Genomic DNA, 25000 nt, shown 5'->3' with positions numbered 1-25000 from the left:
GGAAGATGCCTACCGGCGCAATAGGCAGCAACGTATAAAAGAAAAAAAAAAAGAAAAAATATTTATTCGTCCCTACAAGTGCACATTTTTTTTATATATATATATATATATATATATATATATATATATATATATATATATATATATATATATATATATATATATATATATATATATATGAGGCGCCACTGTAGCGGCATCAAGCTTTGCCGTTGGATCGCCTATCCTATACTCTAGACTAGAATGACTTGATAATCTTTGGAAGAGCTCGTTACTCCGGGACACACGGGGCAAGTGTGTGTGTGTGTGTGTGTGTGTGTGAAATTGGATAAAGAGATTGTTTGGTGACGAAGCAATGAGCGGAGAGCACTTTAATGTTGCGGAGCTTCGAGGTTTCGAATGCTACTGCTTCGTTTTAGTTTCAGTATCACGTAGTGGCGGTCGGTGCTAGCTCGGTGGAGGCCGGGTGGACCAGCCTTGCGCCAGACAGTCAATCAAGAGGAGCGAAGAGCAGGAAGGTACCCGTGCAAGGAAGCGTCAGTACTCAAGATCCATTTGCATCATCTTATTCGTTCCAGGACAATCTCCGCTGACTGCTGTGTGCCTGGACAAAGCTACTTAACTCAGAGGTAAGTTTAGCCATATCGTTGATCGAGGGTAAACAATAGCCATAGTATAGCATCAGCAGCCTCGTATATCGACTACTGTTGGGCTTTACAGTATCACGGCAGGGTAGTCACAATGCATGATACTGTACTCTTGAAGGAAGGGAAAGTACCGCGGGACTGAATAAAAGTACGGTAACATTATTACATAGGAGGGAAAGATGAGAAAATACTCGTTGGTCCTTGAGCCTGCAGCGGGAAAGCACCCTTTACCCGAGGTTAGAGCAAGATGGTGATATCCGGGTTACCGCAGTTTACCTTACCCGGGTATCCATTTATCGACCTGCCCAAAAGGGTGGATGAACAGCTGGAGGATCTGGGAGCACACTGGCCTGGCCGGGATTGAACCCGGGACCACTGTTTTGTAGCTAGGCGTGCTAACTACATTAGAGGCCATCTACTAAACTGTTAGCGACATTGTACAACCTTTTCAAACTCCTAGGTCTATTTTACACTTTGATCTGGATGGCATGGGGAGGAGCAAAAACAGTCTTGAACAGCGGGGCCGCACGAGAGGTATTGTCACCAAGGTCATGAAAATAACAATTCTAGAAGATAGAAGTAGCTTTTTGGTGGGTCCAAAGGAATAGATCAGATTTAATTCAGTTGGCAGGATAACTACTAATATGTGCAGGAATATCGGCACTGTGATACCTTAAACTCGAGGTGTGTGCAAGGTGTCGTGGAATCTTTGAGCCATGCAGCTATATACGTATCCCTACATTTTGCTCTTGATCACTAAGAATACTTTTACCAATTATTGTGCAACATGCTAATTCATATATCTGTACAATCTTCTGTATTCCCTCCAATCTGCTTCAAAATACTTCTTGAATCCTATAAAGCTTGCCTTCCCGTGTTTGTACATATCTGTCGTACCTATGCGACTCTTTGCTTGACACTTCACTTTCCATCTTTTAGTATTCTAACACTTCAGTACATGGTCCCTTTTCCCTCTTCGCACATATTTCGAATATTTGATTAAATCTGGCTATTTATTTAGCAGTACATTTAGCCCCATTGGATTGTCTTAATCTTTGTGTTTTTTTACTCGCCTTCCTATATCAGTAGTATAGGTACTGCCTCAAGAATTTTTATTCTCCTGCATCCCACTCCTCCCAGTGCATTTCTTTACAATTAGTCTCCTAACAATATACATAGTCACTTTTTCAGTCAGGTGTCTGGCAGCATATCACGAGATTTGGCTTCATGCTTTACCCTCATCTTTGTGAGACAGTGATGTCTTTTATATCCCTGGTCTTTAGTTTGACGCCTAGGCTTCAGGCTAGAAAGTGAGCGGTCTTCCCAGTGGGTTATGTTGAATTTCGGTAAACTAGGTGTTTCCATCAGTGCCATGGTATATATATATATATATAGATAGAGAGAGAGAGAGAGAGAGAGAGAGAGAGAGAGAGAGAGAGAGACCATGGTCCAGACTATGTGGTCTGTCCTTAAACCTAAGTGAGTTTACACTAATCAGATGGCTCCAAAACGTCGTTTTTCTACTCTAGTTAATATTAAGTTCTAGGAAGTGACGGTCGAGCTTGTTTTTAAAGGAGTCAGTCATGTTACATTGGACCACTGACGGTGGGAGCTTATTCCATTCTCGCACAACAACGTTGGTGAAGAAAAATTTGGTGCAGTCTAAATTTACTTGTCTACATTTGAGTTTTATGCCATTGTTCCTCATTCGCAAAGTGCCATCGATCATAAACAATTTTGTTCTGTCTACATTCGTGAAACCATTAAGTATTTTAAAACATTCGATCAGTTTTCCTCGGAGGCGACGTTTCTCAAGAGAGAACATGTTAAGGGTGGAAAGCCTTTCTTCGTAGGATTTGTTGCGCAAGGAAGGGATCATTTTTGTTGCCCGAGGCTGAACACCTTCTAATTTAGCAATGTCCTTTGCATGGTGAGGAGACCAAAACTGTACCGCATATTCCAAGTGGGTTCTGACTAAACTATTGTAGAGCGGAAGTATTACATCTTTATTCTTGAATAAAAAGTTTCTTTTAATGAAGCCCAACATTCTGTTCACTTTATTTGCTGCATCGATGCATTGATGTGAGAATTTGAAGTTTGACGCTATTTTGACCCCCAGGTCCTTAACGCACTGAACGCTTGTGAGTTTAACGCCGCGCATTTCGTAATCGAACTTCTTATTTCTTGTTCCAACTTGAAGGACCTGGCACTGTTTACGTTAAAGGGCATCTCCCATCTATCCGACCAAGATGAAAGTTTATGCAAATCCTCTTGGAGGCTTTGCCTGTCTTCGTCAGTGAGAACCGAGTTACCAATCTTTGTGTCTGCAAATTTACTAATGCGATTATTGAGTCCAACATCCATGTCGTTGATGTAAATAATGAAGAGCACTGGGCCAAGAACCGAGCACCGAGGGACGCCACTAGTGACCGGCACCCACTCTTGAGTTAAATCCGTCAATCACCACTCTTTGTTGTCTGTTGCTCAACCAATTCGCGATCCATTGGTTTACTTGACCATCAATACCTATTTACTTTAATTTATAAAGTAATTTATAATGTGGGACTTTATCAAACGCTTTCTGGAAATCAAGATAGACTACGTCCAATGATTTGGTTACGTCATAAACTGAGAAGAGGTCTTTATAAAAGGTCAATAGGTTTGACAGGCAGGATCTTTTGTTACGGAAGCCATGTTGTGAATCTCCAATTAATGAGTGGCTTTCGAGGTAACTCACAATTTTGTCTCTAATTATGCTCTCAAGTAGCTTACCTACAATTGAAGTTAGACTAATGGGTCGGTAGTTACCTGGTATTTTTTTGTCTCCTTTCTTAAAAATCGGTGTCACGTTAGCCTTTTTCAAATCCGAGGGGACGATGCCTTGTCGCAAGGACATATTGAATACGGTTGTGAGGGAGGAGACTATTTCGCTCTTTGTTTCTTTAAGCAATATAGGATATACTTTATCGGGTCCGGGACTTTTATTTGTTTTAAGTGAATGGAGAGCTTTAAGGATTTCATCGGTTGTTATCTCAAAATTAGGCAATGCATGCACGAGATTTACATTAGTACTGGTGCTGGTGGTAGTGGGAGGAAGACTGTTAGTATTAAACACCGAGGAAAAGTAACTGTTTAAGAGGTTTGCAATGTGTTGGCTGTCAGTCACTAGTGCACCGTCGCTGTTTGTTAAAGGTCCAATTCCACTTCTGATCGCCTTTCTGTTGTTTATGTAACTGAAGAAAGATTTCGGATTATTTTTACAGTTGGCTGCAATATTTTCTTCATATCTACGCTTTGCCTGACATACTAATTCTTTTTTACCCTGGCATCGTTATAAAGTTTAATGTTTTCGGGCGTGCTTTGTTCTTTCTTTAACCTGTAAAACAATTTTCTCTCCTTGACTGAGTGTTTAATTTCGCTATTAAACCAAGGTGGGCTTTTATTAGTGTTAATTCGCTTCTCGCACAAGGGGACGAATGTGTTCTGCTGAGTGAGTAAGTGATTTTTAAAGCTTAGCCAGGCTTCCTCTACATTGCCATCATCTGATACCATCATCAGTGAGTCATTGTTATTAAGAGACTGCTTTAAAACGCTGTACATTTCAAGGTCGTCATCGAGTGATTGCCCGGGAGGCCTGTAGGTGACAGATATATTTAAATTGACTTTTGCAATGTTTACCCGCACGCACAAATAAGAGAGAGAGAGAGAGAGAGAGAGAGAGAGAGAGAGAGAGAGAGAGAGAGAGAGAGAGAGAGAGAGAGAGAGAGAGAGAGAGAGAGACTGAGAGAGAGAGAGAGAGAGAGACTGAGACTGACTGACTGACTGCAACAGCAGTCACCCAAAGCAACAGCCCACCTTCATCATACCCTCCTCCAATCCATTAATATTGTTCTTCACTGCCATAATCAATCTTCCTCTGTTTTCATGTATTTTCTCTTAAGATTTTTTATTTATTTTTTTTTTTTTACAGCACAGAGCACCTCAAGGGCAACAAAGATGTAAAAAAAAAAAGCCTGCTAACTGTTGCTCTCATATAGTGATAAGTATAGAGTGGCCAAAAGAGAGGTTAATTTCGAATGGGGAGGTGTCTTGATACACTCTTCTTGAAAGAGGTCAAGTCATAGGCAGGAGGAAATACAGACGAAGGAAAACTGTTCCAGAGTTTGCCAGTGAAGGGGATGAAAGAATGGAAATGCTGGTTAACTCTTGCATAAGGGGTTTGGACAGTATAGGGATGAGCATGAGTAGAAAGTCTTGTGCAGTGGGGCCATGGGAGGAGGGGAAGGCATGCAGTTAACAAGTTCTGAAGAGCAGTCAGCATGAAAATATCGATAGAAGATAGAGATGCAACATGGCGGCGGAATTTAAGAGGTAGAAGGCTGTCAGTAAGAGGAGAGCTGATGAGACGAAGAGCTTTAGACTCCATTCTATCCAGAAGAGCTGTATGAGTGGAGCCCCCCCACACTTGAGATGCATACTCCATACATGGGCAGACAAGGCCCCTATATATGGAAAGCATCTGTGTGGGGGAGAAGAACTGGCGGAGACAATAGAATGCCCAACCTCAAGGAAGCTGATTGAGTAAGAGAGGAGATGTGAAGTTTCCAGTTGAGATTTTGAGCTAAGGATAGACCAAAGATACTTAGTGTTGAAGAAGGTGACAGCTGAATGTTGTCGAAGAATAGGGGATTGTCAAGGTTCCGGAGTTGGGTGCTGTAATTGGAAGGTATAACACAAACAAGGGAAATGGTTAGACACCAATTTACTTTAAAGAAAGTAAACACCCCCAAACAGCCTCACAAAAAGAACTTGAGTTTCCAACATGAAGGCTTCAGCACGCTTGACTCAGCGATGATCCTTTGTACGGCTTCTTCCTTTCTGGCGTCCCATCCTCTGAGTGGCAGTGACGAGGTGGCACAACTTGGTCCTTGAAGTGGTGTAGACGTGGTGGACGAGGGAGGCGCAGGAGAAGGGGTGTCAGGGTCACAGCAGTAACGGGAGTCCGGGCATGGAGAGAAGAGAGGTAAGGGCACCCAGAACAAGCCCACGGTTCCGAGGAAACCCGAGTGACAGCACAGCTGGGGCTGGAGCAGAACCAAGTGTTCAGGATGAGGCTCGGCTGCTGTCTGATGAGGAAGGTGCTAGCCACCCACCAAGTCACCTCCCACAACGGGTTAAGAAGCCTCGGTGGTTTGTTCACCCGAGGCGTTGAACAGCTTCATGCAGACGAGAAGCAGGAAGATACAAGTCGTTCGCCTCGCCTCAGTAGTTCATCCGAGGCGTCGAATGGCTTCAGGCGGATGAGCAGCGGGTGTGTGCCGGTTGTTCGTCGCCCAGGTGGTAGTTGCCCTCACAGGGATAGGTGTTTGGAAGACTGTGTTGAGTTGATAGATGGAGAAATTGGGTTTTTGAGGCATTGAAGGATACAAGGTTTCTTTTACCCTAATCGGAAATGATAGCAAGGTCTGAGGTTAAGTGTTCTGCAGCCTCCAGTCTGGAGTCTTGTAATTCCTGCTGCAAGGGTCCTCTGTTGAAAGAAGTTAAATAATTCAGAGTGGAGTCGTCAGCATATGAGTGGATAGGACAGTTTGTTATAGAAAGAAGATATAATTACAAGCATTGAAACAAATGTTTACTTCAGGTTGATCAGAGGCTCAGATATGTAATAAAAATGCCACTTGTGAACTTTATAAAATACTGTATTCACATCTACAACAGGAAAAATATCTAACTTTCTCCGTATAATTATGTATTTGTTAAATCAAACTAGATAGGTAGTCTTACCAGGAAATCTTTATTTGACAACTTTCCATTTTACAAGGTAAGCAGAATGCATTACAGAAATATCTTCTAATGGTAGTGTCAGAAGTTTTCGTTGCCTCTCGGGCCAGTTCACGCCCATCTTGTATCATGTCCCCTCCCCATGTACACGTTCATATTCCATTTGCTTCCCAAGTATTCTACTCACTGTGCCATGTAACTAAGGGGTCTGAACTTGTAATGACGGGATAGACAAACACTGAATAAACTAAAATCCGTATATTCTTTAGGAAGCAGACAATGTGAACGTACATGCAGACGCGATAGAAAATGGACGTGAACCGACCTGAGAGGCAACTAGAGAAGCTGCTGGCACTACAGAATTAACATCACCCACTACAGGACTAACCTTGCCTATAACCCCATGCTAACAATCACGTTTAAAAGGAGATTCTAATTTTGTTGTTTCTTTATTCAGGTGTGGTGGACTGCAGACCCCACCAGGTGTATCAACCCTTCAATGGCTTGTGAATCTTACACGTCACAACTTTCCAACAAACGGTGGTCCATATCAGGCATTTGGACCCTCCAACAAGCAACCTGGATGGAGAGAAAAATTCAATGTTTACCAACAAAAGGGATCAAAGAATTTATGAATAACTTGTTTGCATAAGTGATTTGGATAGCATAGGGCAGGGCTACTCGAACTATTATGAGCAAAGGTCCGGTTAGAAAAGTACAGTAAATCCTCAATATAACAGACTAATTGGGAAGGAACCAAGTCTGTTATAAGTGGCAGAAATTTAAAAAATATGAATAATAATACCCACAAACCTAATTAAAGTAGGTATATATATTTTTTATTGTGCACGTTGTCTGCACGTTCTCTTTATGGCCGCACAGCACACTTAGCGATGGACTGCGAGGCACTGAGGCTGCCAGGTTTGGCAGTGGTGTTCTGTGGGGGGAGGAGGGTATTGTGACGGGTATGAGGTAAAATTTTTAAAGTTATCTCGCACTGGCAGTCGAAACTTTTTTTTTTTTGGGGGGGGGGGTATTTTTCTGTGCGTTATGAAATAATCTGGTAACTGTTTGTCTCAAATCATTAAATGATTGACTTTTCATTGCCTGTTGTACACCCACCGCTGCCCTCTGCCGCAGATGCAATATAGCTTGCAGAGAGGTTCAACTTGCTTATTGTTTCTATTATTAATTCACCGCTCACAAAGATGAAGGGGACAAACTAGAATACAACCAGGCAAATTAATATTGTTCCTGCTGTCTATTCCCCCAGTGCGCATGCGTGGTGGACAGTACTGACACTCGCAAACACTTGGCTAGTTTCCATTACATTTATGTCCTGGACTGATGCACAAGACTTTCTTGGGGTGTAAATACTTTCTTTATTTGAATGGAAACCACAAGAAAATATTTTGTCAGATGAGCTGAAAATAACTACAGTAACCGAGGGATGGGACAGCAGACAAAGGTAGGAGGGTGAGGTGGCTAGTAGACGCTGTTGTAGTTACCGGACACAGTTGGTTAAAGAACCGGTCAGTCCCCGTGGATTTCTGACCCTCTGTCAGTTATATCCGAAATACATTTTAAGCAGGTCCGTTATATCGAGGGTTTACTGTAACAGTATATTCTAAGGCCTGGATAAATATTTTACACTTGCAAGAGAATCAATTGCCAAGATCTTCATGTTATTTAATTATATTTTTATCCTCCTGGAGCCTGCGGTCCAGCATACAGTAATGCATAGTAGTCAACTGCATAAGAGTGGAGTGGTTTTGTAAAGATCATTAATGAACAAAAAGAGTGGGAGATAGTCCTGCAGAACACCACTGTTGATAGGTGTAGGGATAGAACAGGAACTGTCTACCACAACAGCTTTCAAAATGTTTACGAAAATGTTATGGCAACAGTAAGAGTTTCACTAAATCAGATAAGAGGGGTAACAGAATCTATGGTTTTTATGGTTATAAGCTTTAAAACAAGAAAATGGCACCGCTATTGGACATTAGTTTGAAGGGTTAGAGCAGTCATTCTTCTTAAACACAGGTTATGTATAAACAAATTAAACACACTTCCAAAAGGAAGCAAAAATTGTTATTGAAATGCTGAAACTAAAGAGTTTGACCAGGCGCAGGGTGTCTGTATTGAAGTACAGGGTATCAAGGACAATAGGAGGTACTCCACTGGGAGTGCCTCCTATTTATTATCCATAAAAAGTCAAAAACTATGCTTTTGTGCAAGCATCCTAACGGGTCAAACTTTCGGCCTTTCAACACATATCTCTACTTCCTGATGGAAATAGCCCTACATACGTGTGCCTCAAAAAGGTGACCACTCTTAATCCTTCAAACTACTGATCTACAGTAGATATCAAGCATCCAGTTTTGGACCAAAATTTAAGATTGAGATAATAGGAGGCAGAAGCATTTTACCTTAGTTTTTTCTGTATTTTTGCATTTTGGTTAGGGAGAAAAGTTTTAAAGGAGTAGAGATGACGTTTCACAATGGAAATTATGCGAATGTTGCAAGTAATGCAGTCTGACCTGAAACCCTTGCCCATGTGGAAACTCCAAGATACGTTTTACATTACTTGCCTTAAGAAATTTATAGGAACCAGTGTGTGCCTCGAGTATAATAGTTTGGTGCGGGTGCCTCGAGTATAATAGTTTGGTGCGGGAAAAAAAACTCGGTCCTTTGACTCAAGCCTGTTGTTATACTACTGTTGAACCTTGCTAACTCGGACCCCGGCAACTCGGACTCTGACCGACCCAGGGACTAAAGTCTGAGTTGCGGTTGTGCCCAGCAGTACAGACTTTGACTGACAGGTGGCCGTTGGTCTGTGTTGTTTACATAGCAGCATCACAAGCACCATGTGGTTGCTGTTGTTATTTCTACTATTATCAAGCCATTTGTGATTGACACGTGTGACTTTTTGTGCCAGTATGTCCTCAAGAGTTTCAAGACCAAGTGGGGTGAAGAGGAAGGTCACTAACGCATCGACGCCGCCCAGGCGGTGTTTTCGTTGGGACCCACGTGTGTGCGGCTGTGCCCACTGCAGGCCTGGGCTCCTCAATTTGCCAACTCTTGTTTTCCACATGTTGTGTGGGACCCCCCTCCCTTCTCAAAAAGAAGAGATGGAAGAAAGGAAAGGAGTCCCGTGCAACATGTGGAGGATGGGAATCGGCAAATTGAGAAGCCCAAACCCACAACAAATACAGCTACATACGCGCGGGCCGCGATGGAGATTCCGCTCGGGTGGTGCCGATGCGGGCCAGCCACCAACGCTCATCATCACCATCAGCCACCCGTCAGCTGTTCGGGCCTGGCGCGCGGCCAGGGCTGCCTGCACTTGGCCACCCGGATGGGTGGCCAAGCGCACCAGACAAACCTACCCAGCTGTGAAATCGAGGGTCGAGTGTATTTTAGGTTTGCTTTTGAGGTTCTTTGGGAGGGGTTTTGGGTAAATCTGTCTGTCAGAGCAACCTTTCCCCCTATTAGTCCAAGTTAGTGAGGCTCAACAGTACTCTGATTATGTCCTATCTGAAGAATAGATGTTTGTCAACACTTGAAATACACACTTAAAGAACACAAATGTTTACTACTTAACCCAAGTGCTCACTAATTCTCTGGAAGACCTTTGAAGTATTTTGGAATTACAAAAAGAAATATTAAAGACAGTTACAGTGCTTTCAAAAATGATCCCTCTTACATCTGCATCACAACTTCAGCAGGCAGCTAGGAATGTCCAGGATACCCAGACATCCTCACTGCCTCTTGCTTAGTTCCCATGGGATTTCACAAGGGGACATTGTGCGAGCACGTTTTCTCGGCCATTGAAGAGGATTTGTCAATTTGCCAACTCTTGTTTTCCACATGTTGCGTGGGACCCCCCTCCCTTCTTCCATCTCTTCTTTCTCAAACAGAAGAATGGAAAGGAGTCCCGCGCAACACGTGGAGGATGGGAATCGGCAAATTGAGAAGCCCAAACCCACAACAAATACAGCCACACATGCGCGGGCCACGATGGGTATTCTGCTCGGATGGCGCCGATGCGGGCCGGCCGCCGACACTCATCATCGCCATCACCCACCCGTCAGAGGATTTGCAGTGTTTAGCCGCCTGTAATCGTGTTATACATGCCACTATGAGGAAAAAACATTTGAGAAACCTTAGAAGCCTATTCTTTAACTTAATGATGAAGGAATATCATACAGTGAAACAAGCATGATTAAGCTCAGTGAAAAGTAGGTTAAGAGATGCTGTTCATTTCGTACAGACATATTTTTAGCACTTCCGGCATGGCCTGCTTTAGCTGATGTGCTGAAATTGATGGATAACTCTGCACTTTACATTTTAAGAGCAGGTTAGTCTGATGGGAGGTATTCCTGGGGCCCCGAGGGGACCAGGGTGTCTCCCCTGCTCATTTCACCCACACTGCCATAGTACTTTTTTGCAAATCTAGTTGTGCTCCTGTTTCACTGTAATTTTCTTTCATCAAAAAGTTGAAGCATAGGCTTCTAAAGAAAATTTCCTTGGAAATGTTCTTTTTCCCCATAGCAGCACATACAACACACCTGCGGCCGGCCAAGCGCTGCACAAATCCTTATCAATGGCAGAGAGCATGCACTCACACAACATCCCCTTACAAAATCACACAGGCACTAAACAAGAGGTGGTGGGGATGTCTGGGTATCGCAGACATTCCAAGCTGCATGTCAGTTATCATGAGAGATGTGAAGGAGGACAACAACATCAGTACCTACACCATTACCACGAGGTACTCTTTTATTTGCTTCATCTTTCAGGGCACTCTACCTCTGATTCTTCAATACTAATAGTGGGAAAAACTACCTTTGTAAAATACTTCAAGTAGAAAAAAATCTGAATCTTAAAAATTTGAAGAAAAAAATTAATAGGTTATATGTCTGTTATAGCCTCTGAATCTCAAGGTGATACTCTGGAGTTTGGGTAAAAATAATTGACTTCAAAAACCTGATAGAAGTCTTCTTTAACCATAGAGAAATCCAGTAACACACTGCAAATGCCCCCCAAAAATTATAATGGCTGGTGATGACACTAAAGCTCCATAGTAGACGTAAGCAGGCTCACGATCCACTCCCGTAAAGTAAACCATTACGCTTTTATTATGGGTTATTATCATGCGTTTTCGTCTCTGCTTGCACTTGAAATACACAGGGCACACATATGGCAACACTCAGAGATAGAGAGAGAGAAAAGAGATAGCCAAGCGAGGGAGGGAAAGGCAGACAGTTACTCAACGGAGTCGGCAAGGGATTGTCATATAGGAGAGGGAACACACCCACTGCTGGTAAAACAAAACCCTTTTCAAATGAAATGGCACTCCTGATGACCCCCACCAGTTAGGTGTACTTGAACACACAGGCAAAGGTGCAACGGCGTGGACCTAAGTCAAAGCGGTTGCGCACATCGGGAAAGTATTTATTTATTTTATTTTATTTATTTATTTTTTTTTTTTTTTTTGCAAGTTGGTCAATCATTCTTGCTGCGCATTATTGCATTGAGGTGGTCAATAACATCCACCAAAATCGTAGATTTGAGACCAAGACTATGGGAGATATGATTGCGCAAATCTTTGAATGTCCGTATCTCGAAACTGTGTTTTTTCGTAACTCAAAAAATTGCTGAGAAGCCACCGTTAATAGTTTTAACTTGAAATCTTAGCAACATATTGGTGATATGGAAGTGAATGGATGGTCGTCCTCAGAATTACCAGTTTGTGAAGAATTAAAGAAATATGAAGGCAAAAAGCACAGGAAGCGGGCAAAATTATGGCGCTGTGACATCGTGATGAAAAGATAGAATGACATTAATTAATGAAAAGGCAGTTTGGAAAAAACGAGGGTGACCATCGATTTATATATCTTCAAACTATGTACAGCCAGGGCCCGAGAGAGAGGGGGGGGGGGGGGGGGAGCTAGTATCACGGCACCAGGGCCCAGCCTCATAGGGGGCCCAGCCGCCCGGGCATGATGTGTGTAAATTAAGATACTTAGGGGCCCAGAATTACTTGCAGCACCAGGGCCCAATGGTAGCAAAAGAAGGAGAACGTTACTATTGCGGACAAGCGCTGTTTCATAAATATCTCCCTAAGCGAATCGTTGGATCAGTCACACTACAGTTAACATACATCTAATTTATGGCTATAATACCACGATACTATATGTGTTATGTGAGGCCTGAGGGGGATGTGGAGAGGGGGGGGGAAGAGGGAGGAAGAAAGGGGGATGCTAGATATTGGAAGGTGGTTTGGGGGTGGGGTTGGGCGTGCGTGGGGAGAGGATTTAGCGTACCCACCTCGTCCGATTCTGTATAGGTATGTAACTGTAGCGTTTCAGCCTAAAATTTGCGATATATACTTTATTTTTTTTTTCCTTTTTACCGGAGTATCACCTTAAATACTATATTGTAAGCAATCTGGTTCAAATCAAGAACAGTAATATATTTTCACACTGTAGCTGCCTTTATGAGAATCTGAACCAATCTGAAATAATTAAAACATTGAAAAGAATTCTATGAAACTAGTGAATAAAAGCAATACCAGCTACACACAAGAGCAAGCTGATCATGTCCTGTAGATGAGAGAAGCAGACAAGGACTCTATTACCATAGAAAATATGATCTGCTACCATTATTCTAAAAGCCATGTAATACTTCATTGCTATTACTATTACCCAACGTCTGACTAAGAACTTGAGAATTTGAATACCTTGGAGGACAGACAGCTGAATGGAGGATTAAGAGAATCAAAGCACACCAGGACCACATGCCAGCAGGAGAGAGAGAGAGAGGACTGCTGCAGCCACTACCTTGACAGAGTTCCGGGGGCAGACATCAGGATGGAATGGCCTGTCGAAACAACAAGTTCTGCAAAATTTAGCAATGAAAACATTGTGCAACCTCTATAAATCGTTCAAAAGCGTGGCCTAAATAACTCCAATGAATGAAACTGAATAGATTTTAAATGTTCTTCATGGTTGTCATTACCTACCAGACTATATCTACCTATCAGATAGTCAAAATTGAAAACACCAAATTCAAGACAGTGGCTATAAGGTTCAAGGTTACCCAGGGATCAATACTAGGCTCTGTTCTTTTCATCATATTTCTTTACAACTTCACCAAGATAACCCACTACTGTAATGTAATAAAATTTGCAGATTACACCCACTTCGTGCACACTCGTACCATCAGCATGCTGCCTGACCACATCACAAGAGCTGAAACATACTCTCTCGTGCCAAGACATCCTTTAACATAAATGGTCTCAAATGCCAATAAAACTCTTGTCTTTATCAATCAATGGATTAATCCCAGAAGACACTACTAACAACTCTGACACCTAATGGGGAGAAGTTGAAGGAAATTAGCTTTATGCAGACTTGGTGAGATCTAACAACAGTGCTAAATAAACTCAAATCCAGAAATTACAGATTGGTAAGTAAGTGTAAATCTAGGATGAGAGGGATAAGTTAATCATGAATAAACACCCCAATATTTTTTGCATTCAGAGAGAAGACTGAAGAATTCAATTTAGTTTAAAAATTCAGAACAAACTTTTGAATGTACCTGAGGAGGTTGAAGGAGATATAGGGGAGGCAAATGACAAACTAATTAAATTTCAAATAAAAAAAGCACTAGAAGTAAAAGGAAAGGCAACAATGAACAGTGGTAGTAAACTAACAAAGGAAACAAAAGCTCTCTCAAGGACTAGAATGGATGAGACAGATGTCATGATTGACAATACCGGTACCTTTTCACAAAAGGAAATTCAGTGTTATCAAACATTTTAACAGACAAGATCAAGGAAACACTATAGAATGGTTATTAGCAAGAAAGCAACAAAGAGAAGGCAGATATCAGTTGTTTTTTCAAAAGGATGCAAATGTCACAAACAATTTGGAGAGGTAGTTAAAACATGGAAAAACTCTACAACAAATTTTAGTGATCAAGGTGGACAGCAAGGTGAGCACTGAGTAGCATGATTTGCTAACCTTGCAAGTTTCCAGTGTAACCATGGATGCAGTGAAGGGAGCTTTGAAAGAATGAGTAGAGAAAAGAATATGGCCTGACGAAAAACTTAATCAAAGATTCAAGCCATTCCATACTTTAAAAACTAGCTCAAACACAGTAAAACCTCTTAAGTTGGCACACTTCGGGTGGTCTTACTCACTCAACCGAATCACCGATCTTTTCTTTTTAAGTTCAGGCCATAACATTAGTAGGCTTTTTTGATGGGACCTGTTGGTTAGCCTCAACCCATTGGCGGCACAGGCAAGTGTTTTGAAATGGTGCCATTTTTGCTTGGCTCATGCTGCCCCCCAGAGTTCCACTTGATCCTTGTAAGTATCATTGGTCTGGTTGTAAAGTGATCATCGGGGCCAGATTGCCGACTTGTGAGTGGCCTCCCCTGTAAACAAAAAAATTGACAGTTTCATACATGAATAAAGTAAACTCAAAGCACAGGAGGGGCCTTTTGGTAGCATACAGAGGCACTACTACTGCACAGCACTTATTGGACAAACGTGACACAATCTTTGCTTAAGGGGAGGTGAAACTAGGAAATAATAAAAAAAATACATTTTTGGGTTTTAAATACCAAAGTCTGCCTTGATCCTTTACCCAAAAAGTTCATTATATGTATATATCTTCAATCAGCTACATATGGTCCGTCTAGTGTCCTGGGGCAGAACAAGACACTGACCACCTTTCTGATGGTATCTTGCCGAGGCGGAGTGATAGTTTCAAGAGTATTTTACAACATGAACCACATGTTCTTTTATGTTACCAATCTCTAAATCATAAGCCAAAATATTTAGAATGTGAGCAGTGCAACCATGGATTAGCAACTTCAGTTTATTTGCTTGTTGTAATTGTTTTCTCATCTTGTTGACATTAATTGGCTGCATTAAATGCTTAGGTCTGTCCTCACATAACAAGTTTCCCACCCCTTGAATCTTTTCTTTTGTGACTCTATGGTCTAGTGGTTAGCGTGCCTAGTTACAAATCTGTGGGCTCGGGTTCAAATCCCAGCCTGGGTAGTCAGCAGCAGCTCATCCAGCTGTTCATTCTCTCTTTCGAGTTGGTTGATAAATGGGTACCTGGGGAAACCTAGGAAAGGTAAACTGTGATAACCCAGATGTCACACTGACCCTTGGAGTAATGGGTTCTTCCAATCACATGCTCAAGGGCCAATGCTACGGAGATGAGCACTGAGCCCATTCTCAGCTATAGCGTATGCCCCATCTTTACCCTTTATTGGGATTTTTTTTCTTCTTACATATTACCTATAGTGACAGTAAACCTTTTTTGATGGAGCTAGTGTTTGGTACCAGCCAATTAGCGGCACAGGGAAGTTTTTTTATAGTGCCGCCATCTTTCAATGTTAATCCTGCACCCCCCCATAAGGTGCTGAATATCATGTGTCTGAAGATACCCTAAACTTAACCTAACCTAACCTAACCTAACAAAATCCGAAACAGTTACTATAGGCCCTAGGTCTAGGACTCAGAAAATTCTTAGTATTTGCTTCCTTACTAATGAGACTTTCTATACGACAAAGTGAGGTCATTCTTTGTCGATTTATTTAATTGGGTGTTGGCTATCATGTTTCAAAATACCCTAAACTTAACCTAACCTAACAAAATCAAAACGGTTACTATAGGTCTCGACTCAGAAAATTCATATATGCTTCCTTACTAATGAGACCTTCTATACAACAAAGCAGGGTTGGTGCTTTAAACCAAATGGTTTAAACCATGGTTTAAACCATTAAACAGCAGGGTTGGCGGTTTAAACCAGGGGTGTCAAACTCAAAACCCTTGGAGGGCCAATTCATACTCTGAAGTGCCGTCACGGGGGCCAACAAGGATGAAAACGTCAGTTGGTAAACTCAAATCTCTATTCAAATGCTGTAACTCAGAGTAACTGAAAACATAATTTTGGTACATTATATATATATATATATATCTATATAGATATATATATATATATATATATATATATATATATATATATATATATATATATATATTAGGGTTGCACCGATTAATCGGTAAGTAATGATGTCGGCCTAATCGCCACTTTGCCGATTAATCGGTAATCGGTCTTTTGACCGATTAATCGGGCCGATTATTATTTTTCTCTCTTTATAATACAGTGTACATAACACAGTACTAATAATGTTAATGTAAGGATGGTGATGTTACCAAAACTCTAATACCTTTCCACAGCATTTATTTCCAACAAGTCCCTATGCAAATGTATATTATGTAATTCAAATTGATATATAAAATTATGATATGAACTGAAGCACTGGTATTTGCTTCAACTTTGAAACTAGAAAAAAATCAACATATTACTTTATATTACAACCAAGAAAAATTATATGCTTATTTCAACTTGCTCAGCACAGTAACTGAGTAATGTCCTTCACCAAGCCTGCCATGCATAGGACAGTAAATTAGTAGAAGACTTGAGAGATTGATAAACCTTCTGTACACTACCATTTCTAGTAGCATCTAGGATCACCACAAGAACGAGAAAACTGGGAAATTCTAACATATTAAAATCAGGATGTTTCCACAAAGCAAGGCTAAATTATAAGTAACAAATTACTAGACATATTTGTTCTCCATGCAGATGACAGTTGGGCAGTAAACAAAGTTGTAAACATGTGGGTTACGGTATGTCTTTAACTTTGTGGTACCAGTGTCCAATAATTAATGAAGATTAATCACATTTACAATTTATAAATAATCGGCCGATTAATCGGTATCGGCCGATTATTGGTTACCGATTAATCGGTAATCGGCCAAATTGCTTATCGGTGCAACCCTAATATATATATATGTATATATATATATATATATATATATATATATATATATATATATATATATATATATATATATATATATATATATATATATATATATATATATATATATATATATATATATATATATATATATATATATATATATATATATATATATATATATATATATATATATATAAACTAAAAAAGATTCACAAAAAACACTGGTTTTATTGATTTTCTTTTTTCTTTTTTTTTTTTGGTTTAAACCAGGGGTGTCAAACTTATGGCCTGCGGGATAGTCATAAATGGCCCGCGGTATCACGGTAGCTTTAATCTTGTCAATGTATTTTCTACCCTTGTTGGCCCCCATGACGGCACTTCAGAGCATGAATTGGCCCTCCAAGGGTTTTGAGTTTGACACCCCTGGTCTAAACTGGCAACCCTGCTGTATATAATTAAAATCTTACATATAGTTAAAACCACAATACTGATGAAACTAACCAAGATACACACAAAAGAAAAAAAAATGTTTTATTAATTGGTTTAAACCAATTTTTTTAATTTTTTTATTGGTTTAAACCATGTTTATCTGTTGTTTGATCCGTGTTGTGATGCCAGGTGTTCGAGTGTAATCGTTTGTAATGAACCTAGCCGCCTTGGTGATTTGTTCCGTTTTCTGTATGTGTAAGGATCCCACACCGTGGAGCAGTATCAAGTGTTGGTCTCACAAGTGTGTCCTAAGCTATGTGTTTTATGTCAAGTGTGCAGTTATGTAAATTCCTCCTCAGGAATCCCAGAGTTCGGTTGGCTGCATAAGTGGTTCCATGTTGGTTGGCTGTGGAGAGGTGGACACCAAGATACTTGTGTGTGTGCACTGATTCAAGTTCTGAATTATGGAGTGTAAGTGTGATGGATGGGGTTTTGAGCTCTGGTGAATCTTAACAGTTTGCACTTGTCAGGGCGGAAATGCATCTGCCAGGTGCGCTCCCACCGCTGGAGGGTGTCCAAGTCTTTTTGTAGCAGTCTGCAGTCATCAGTAGTTTTTACTGCTCTAAACAGCAATAACTATCGTCGGCAAATAGTCTAGTGAAAGAGTTAGGCATCGAGAGTGGAAGATCGTTAATGTACAGAAGGAAAAGAAGGGGGCCTAGAACGGTGCCTTGTGGGACACCTGAAGAAACAGGGACAGTGTCAGATGAAGATCTGTCAATAAGAACATGCTGAGTCCTGTTGGTAAGAAATGCAGTGATCCAGTGTAGAATAGGTCCTGAAATACTGTAGTATTTCAATTTTAATGTCAGTCTTTTGTGCGGAACTTTGTCGAAGGCTTTGGCAAAGTCTAAAATAATAGCGTCAACTTATATGATGTCACGTCGGTCAAGTACCCTCGTAATGTCGTGAAATGTAGTAATGAGCTGCGATTCACATGAGTGTTTAGGTTGAAATCCATGTTGTGAGTCAGTAAGGATGTTGTTCGTGTCAAGGTGATTCATTATGTGTTTGTGTATTATGTGTTCGAAAATTTTACATGGAATCGATGTTAGTGAGATGGGGCGATAATTGGCTGGGTCAGTCCGGTGATCTGTCTTAAATAAAGGGTTAATATTTGCCAAAAGCCAGTCAGAGTATAATGAGGTGGATGATAGGGATTGGGTGAATATGGCCTGAAGGATTTAGAAAGGATTTAGGAATGTTGTCGGGGCCAGTGGATTTATATACCGTATATGCATATATGCTTCCTTACTAACAAGACTTTCTATACAACAAAGTGAGGCCATTCTTTGTTGATTTATACCATAAGGTGCTGGCTATCATGTGTTTGAAGATACCCTGGCCAAAACTTAACCTAATAAAACCCCAAACAGTTACTATAGGTCTTCCCTCAGAAAATTCATATATGCTTCCTTACAAATGGGACACTGTATACAACAAAGTGAGGTCATACTTTGTTGATTTTCTATATACCATATGATGCTGGCTATCATGTGTTTGAAGATACCCTAAACTTAACCTCCAAAACTGGAACGTATGCCACAACTGTGGGGTCCCCTCACAAGAGAAACACTTGTGACTACTAGTAATAAACTAAAAGGCATACAAAGATCATCTACTAAAAGGGTACCAAGTTTGGCAGGCCTAATGTATGAGGAAAGTTAAAGGAATATGATCTGATATTAGAGAAGAGAAAGAGAAAACTCACCAATAATATATTAGATGATATATGGATGAGGTAGACAGAAGAGATCTAATTATGCAGTTAGAAAGATGACCACAAAACTTAAAGGGACACAAGAACAAACTTAGGAAGACTAGATGCATGAGTGAAGTCAAGAAATACATGTCTCCACACAAAAGCTTAGACTCTTGGAATTTAAATGAATAAGTTATTGCTTAAGTGTTCAACAATTAAAAGCATGACTGGACAAAGGTATATATGGATTATGGAGACAGGAAACTGTGAGCAAAGCTCAGGTACTGTACACTACAACTATGTAAATACACACTGACATGCACAGGTCAAGGGAGGAGCATAGCCCCCCTTTAGGAGGTGTGGGGGGTCAAGTGGTGGCATAGCCCCCCATAGATGGGGGAGTTAAAGGGTGGCAAAGCCTCCTCCCCTCACAGGAGGTGAAAGGATTGAAAGGAATGTTTGTTTAGTCTAAAAATGTTAGGTTTACATTAGACTCACCATATGAAGTGCGACCCCTCTAGGTTAGGAGGGAGAGGGGATTAGCTTCCACCCCAGGAGGTGGGGGGGGGGGGGGGCAATAAGTGATATGGCCCTCCCTCATTAAGAGGTTATGCTTCCTTTCCTTGATTGGTTTATATTTGTTCACTTACATTTAATGCTTCGATCCTTGAGAGGTGTCTCGGTGCAAAGCAGTGGCAGCTGGTTGTTTTGGCATGGGATTCTTTTATAAATTTTTTCTTAAATAAGAAAGTGTTTATCTTTGTGTTTTTGTAAGAATCTGACTTCAATCTTTCTTGAAAATGGCATTTTCTTGGAAAATTAAATATTGCCATTTTCTCACGAAATAGGTCATTTCCAAGGAAAATGAAGCCCAGTTTTGTGCAAAACACAAATAACACTGGACACACATTTCCTTAAGTTGCTATTGGCAAAGGACCTGAAATAAATCTTTACCAAAAATCAAATTCTGGTAGATAATTGCAGAAAATCACCACGCACCTCATAAATCAGCTTTACGCCTACATATTTAGTTAACCCCCCCTCGAGGGCCCCCCATTCCTTATCTTGATCTAACCGACCCTTACATCCAGATATACCTAGACACGGAACAATACACTGCGCCAATAAGACATGAAAATCATGAATAATAACTGTGGCGAACCACTCAGTTGATATAAATAATAGCCCAGCCTCGGACGACTGAGGCCCAGTCTGCTGACATGGGCTAGTCACTCCTCTGGCGGGCTTCCCTCCCTTCAGGCTGAGGCCACACTTCACGACTGTTGCCCAAACTTGTAAAACAGCCAAACAGCACAGAGACAGGCGTTGGTGTTCACGTGGGCGTCACCCCGAGGAGGACCCACCCCAAGAGCTTCAAGTGCCGTGCCTGAATCATGTTTCAGGCTTGTCTTCCCCACTAAATAAAAACCATTGTTCCTCCAGAAGTGCATACAGCCCCTACCAAGAAGTGCATACAGCCCCTACCAAGGATTCTGGAGCCCTTGGCCACTACTCACCCGCCTGACAAGGCGCCACACCACGGAGACCACGATCGATCCCTCGCGTCCTCAACCACGCCATGCTGGTTGTCCACTGCACGGTTGGTCTTGGTCTTGCTCAAGTATAGTCTCCTTGGTCTTGCTTGAATCTTCTTCGTGCTTCAGTCTTCTGTGGTAACCCGGATATCCCACCTGTCCTGGAGTTATGGGCTTCGATCTCACCCATCACAGGCTCGAGGAACAATGACACGGAGATTAGCACCAAGGCCACGCGCAGCTATAGTGTATGCCCCCAACTTTACATTTTACTCAGCTTAACTTGTCTCCTGTGTCCAGGTCGCCGGTGTACCTACATGAACGTTTAATTCGTTTTTTTAGTATTAAGAACAAGTTATGGCTCACCTCAATAGTGCAATATTTTTTCTATATAACTTTAGACAGTAATAGGCATGGACAACAAGATGCTCGGTCCTAACAATCACCCACCAAACGATCGAGTAAGCAATTCATGTATCTGAGAGTACACCAATGATTCAAACCAGATAGTAGCATGCACCAGCCAGTCGACAGTCTCTCGCCTTTTCGTCTGTTCTAGCTACCAGCTCGATCAGTGCAACCTACTATGATATAACTCTGCACTTCCCTACCGTTTTGTATCCTTAGGGAAGAAATACTGGTGAAGTCCAAGGCTGGAGTTTCTTATCTTGTGGCAAACCCTGCAATAATTGTGATGGTGTAGTGAGACATGTTGTTTCAGCCGCTCCGAGTAACGAACCGATCCACCAAACTGCCCTGTGAACCAGTGAGCAGTGACTGAACCCTATAAAAAAAAAATAAAGAGGCTCAAAGCGGTGTGTAGGCTATGCCTCCCCCCTAAAAAATAATAATAATGACTCCTCACACAGTGCCCTTTAATGTAAACTGGATAATTTTAATGTGGCAGAATCTTCTGCCCCTACTCGGGTCAGCCATGGGAAAGGAGGTGGCTTATACAACCCTGTTTGCAGATGAAGCATCATGTCACGAGAAAAGGAGCGACTTAGGTATAGAATGTAAAACCATACAAGATCTCGAAATAACGAGTGTGAGGAAAGGCTTAATAAAGTTAGTTCCACACATACTTTATATTCATAATACAAAACAGGTGTAATATTTCAAAGTACTATACTAAACAGTTACGTAACATGAGATATGTTTTATGCAAAGAGGAAGTGCACGCACACTCAAAGAAAAGTTAGTATAACAAGAGTCACCCAAAGATCTGGATACACCAATACAACACATATTTACGGAAGGACACTCGTAGGACACCCAGAGGGGCACCAGGGAAGAGACAGACGCAGGACGAACAGTGCAGCAGGAACACCTAGGAAGACATCTGCTACGACGCGTATTTCTAGTTTAACTTTGTTGATACCTGTTTGTCAGAAAGTGATCGTATTCCTAAAATATCATTACCTCTTTCAAGAACCCTCCTAAATAAACCAAAGAAAAATTAATGATACACAACAGTAGGTGCCGCCGGTGGTGTAATTTTGGTGTGAGTAGTTTGATTAGATGCTCCGAATACTCTGACGGTGTGTTCTCCGCTTTGGGGTAGCCCATCTATGAATGGTCAGTCTTAAAATGACATCAGAACATCTGTTGCCTTGCAAGGCTTTGGATCCTCCGCTATGGGCGACGATCTCGCTGCGTCTTGCGTCTTGCTGCATCCAACTGCTCGTCCTTGGATCACATAGTTGAAGAGAACTTCGGCCGAACGAAACCCATGAAAAAGCCTGTATTACACCGCTTTGTAAGGAACACTAGTTAATGTCAATTTAGTAATTCGGGAACGATGAAGGTCATGATTTTACTGATGTTCTATATATATATTTGTGGAAAACTAGCATGTTTTTCCTATTTCAAACAGGTAAATTATAAATTTATTCAAAATATGAATAGACTGGAATCAACGACTGTGGACAAATCTATTTTTTCGTGTTGCTGTGTCTACACACAGCAGATCAAAATGCCACTCCCAGCCCCAGCCTCGTCCCTGGCTTGACGGAGACTGGGGTCTAAAAGCGCAAGGAAGCCAGCAGCATACACACGGTGAGGCCTGACACCATCGGCGGGGAGGAGGCCGAACCCTGGGAGACGGAGACACAGATTAGTCGTATAAACACACACACACACACACACACACACACACACACACACACTGCACGACAGACTTCCAAAGAGATCGACAGATGAGGACAGAATAAAGACAGGAATATCAGGATGGACGGATGAATCAAATGGAGTCCCGCAGGTCACGGTGCGGGCACCCGTAATGTTCGTGATATATGTAAATCGTTTGGTGGACGGAACGGACAGTGACACAAGGCTGTTTGCGGACGATGCACAGATCACGAGGAAAGTAGAGACTGAGGGGGATTGTAAAGTGTTACATGAAGATTTAGACAGACGCTCTACCACTGATGGCTTTACCATCTCCATGACACGACACTTCTTAACATGAAACTCCATTTTTCATGTTTGACTCCATGGACACTGAGGATTTTGGATCTTCACGCGTCAGTACAGGAAAAGTGGCTATAACGGTGATGTTGATTATGATGAGGATGATAGTGGTAGTAATGGTGGAAGGTTTGATGGTGATGGTAGTTTGGTGGTAGTTTGACGGTGGTGACAGCTTACAAACATCAGAACTACATCTACCCCGATCTGATTGCATTCCAGACAACCCAGCTCGGACGATGATGGTGATTATAATGTGGATGAGAATGGTGAAGGGCTTGACGGTGATGTTAGTTTGGTGGTTTGATGGTAGATTGATGTCGGTGAAAGTTTGCTAACATTAGAACTAAACGTACCCCGATCTGATTGTATTCCGGACAGCCCAGTTCGGACGCGCTCAGCTGGATGATGTTGTAGGTACGCTTCTTCCGGCGCGTGCAGGTGTGGGGGGCCAGGGCAGTGAAGGTCTCGCGTCGTGTGAACTCCTGCAGCCAGTGCGTGAGCCACATGAGGTCACAATCGCACTCCAGGGGGTTGTCTGCGAAGAGGAGGTCGAAGTGAAAGGAATTTGTTCAGGAGGAAGTGCGGCCAGAACAATAGATAGATAGATAGATGGAGATAGAGAAAGAAAGAGAGCATCATAAATAATGTATACAAGAATATAAACATAATAATTTCTTGACCGTCGGTTCTCGTGAGTGCTTTTCACGCTCATGGTGCAGAAGCCTTGTCAAACTATCACTGGGTTCATAAAACTACAAATGAAAATGCTAACACAACCTCTAAGAAAACCTAATCAAATGTGGGTTTTGTAAGCCGGGAAATGTTTGAGAATTTTGGGGTCCAAGCACACATACAAGCCAAGGGTTTCGCAGGAGTTTCGGGCATTTCCCAAGGTAGCTTTATGACTCTGGTGGTATTTTGACCCTTTTTCTGTACCATGAATCTAAAACAAACACTCATGAGAACCCGATTAATCTCTTTTTCGGTCTTAAGAAATACTCGTAGTTAATGTGAGAAGCGAAAGCGTCTGATAATACCTACCCCTACACTACCTCATTTCCTCCCCCTCCCAACACTCACGTGAGAGGTCTATCATGGTGAGGGTGTCGAGGATGGGCTGCACCGTGTCTTCCGTTAGGCGTGTCAGGTCGTTGTGGGTAAGCTTGAGCCACTCCAGTGAATGCAGGTCAAAGAAGGTCATGGGAAGGAACCCTCTGATGCTGCATGGCCCAAGGTGACCGCAGGAGGAAGGGTGGAAAAGAATAAAAGTGAATAAATACAAATTGAATGGAAATGAAAGAAAAACGTTGTTATCCAATCATAAGTTAGTTTCTCTCTATCTGTCTATCTATCTTCCATCTCAGTATAGAAGCGTCAATCAAAAAGCGCCTGGGGGTCACTTACTTGTTTCGATTCAACATGAGGAACTTGAGACTCTCGCCGTAGCCCTCAAAAGCATCCTCCAAGACGTGGGTGATGCGGTTGGAGTCAAGGTCGAGCTGGCGCAGGTTGTGGA

General features: G+C 41.8%; 2 protein-coding genes and 1 long non-coding RNA gene across 7 annotated transcripts in view; 1 reads left to right on the top strand and 2 right to left on the bottom strand.

The window, feature by feature from the left end:
- The window catches only part of LOC126995466 (G-protein coupled receptor GRL101-like), a 192433-nt gene extending 185398 nt beyond the window's left edge, over positions 1 to 7035 (top strand). The window contains exons 30-31 of the transcript XR_007750333.1: positions 420 to 629; positions 6886 to 7035. The gene's annotated coding sequence lies outside the window, so the exon portion shown is untranslated. The remainder of the gene's footprint in view (positions 1 to 419; positions 630 to 6885) is intronic.
- LOC126995470 (uncharacterized) lies at positions 6423 to 20968 on the bottom strand. The gene is made up of 4 exons (XR_007750334.1): positions 20128 to 20968; positions 14638 to 14874; positions 13174 to 13313; positions 6423 to 7007 (listed from the first exon to the last, which is right to left on the bottom strand). It is a non-coding gene; the product is annotated as an uncharacterized LOC126995470 (long non-coding RNA).
- Positions 20969 to 22085: 1117 nt separating this feature from the next.
- The window catches only part of LOC126995468 (leucine-rich repeat-containing protein 4B-like), a 13946-nt gene continuing 11031 nt past the window's right edge, over positions 22086 to 25000 (bottom strand). For all 5 annotated transcript variants that reach the window (XM_050855037.1, XM_050855039.1, XM_050855042.1 and 2 more), the window contains exons 7-10: positions 24889 to 25000; positions 24565 to 24704; positions 23838 to 24019; positions 22086 to 23108 (exon numbers count right to left, since the gene is read on the bottom strand). The exon at positions 24889 to 25000 is cut by the window's right edge and continues 69 nt beyond it. In XM_050855037.1, coding sequence (XP_050710994.1) covers positions 23037 to 23108; positions 23838 to 24019; positions 24565 to 24704; positions 24889 to 25000 — 506 coding nt within the window. In that variant the 3' untranslated portion in view covers positions 22086 to 23036. The remainder of the gene's footprint in view (positions 23109 to 23837; positions 24020 to 24564; positions 24705 to 24888) is intronic.

This window comes from Eriocheir sinensis, chromosome 8 (genome assembly GCF_024679095.1).
Source record: "Eriocheir sinensis breed Jianghai 21 chromosome 8, ASM2467909v1, whole genome shotgun sequence".
Taxonomy (NCBI): Eukaryota; Metazoa; Arthropoda; class Malacostraca; order Decapoda; family Varunidae; genus Eriocheir; species Eriocheir sinensis.
The sequence above is the reverse complement of the archived record's forward strand: the minus strand, read 5'-3'. Positions and strand labels throughout refer to the sequence as shown.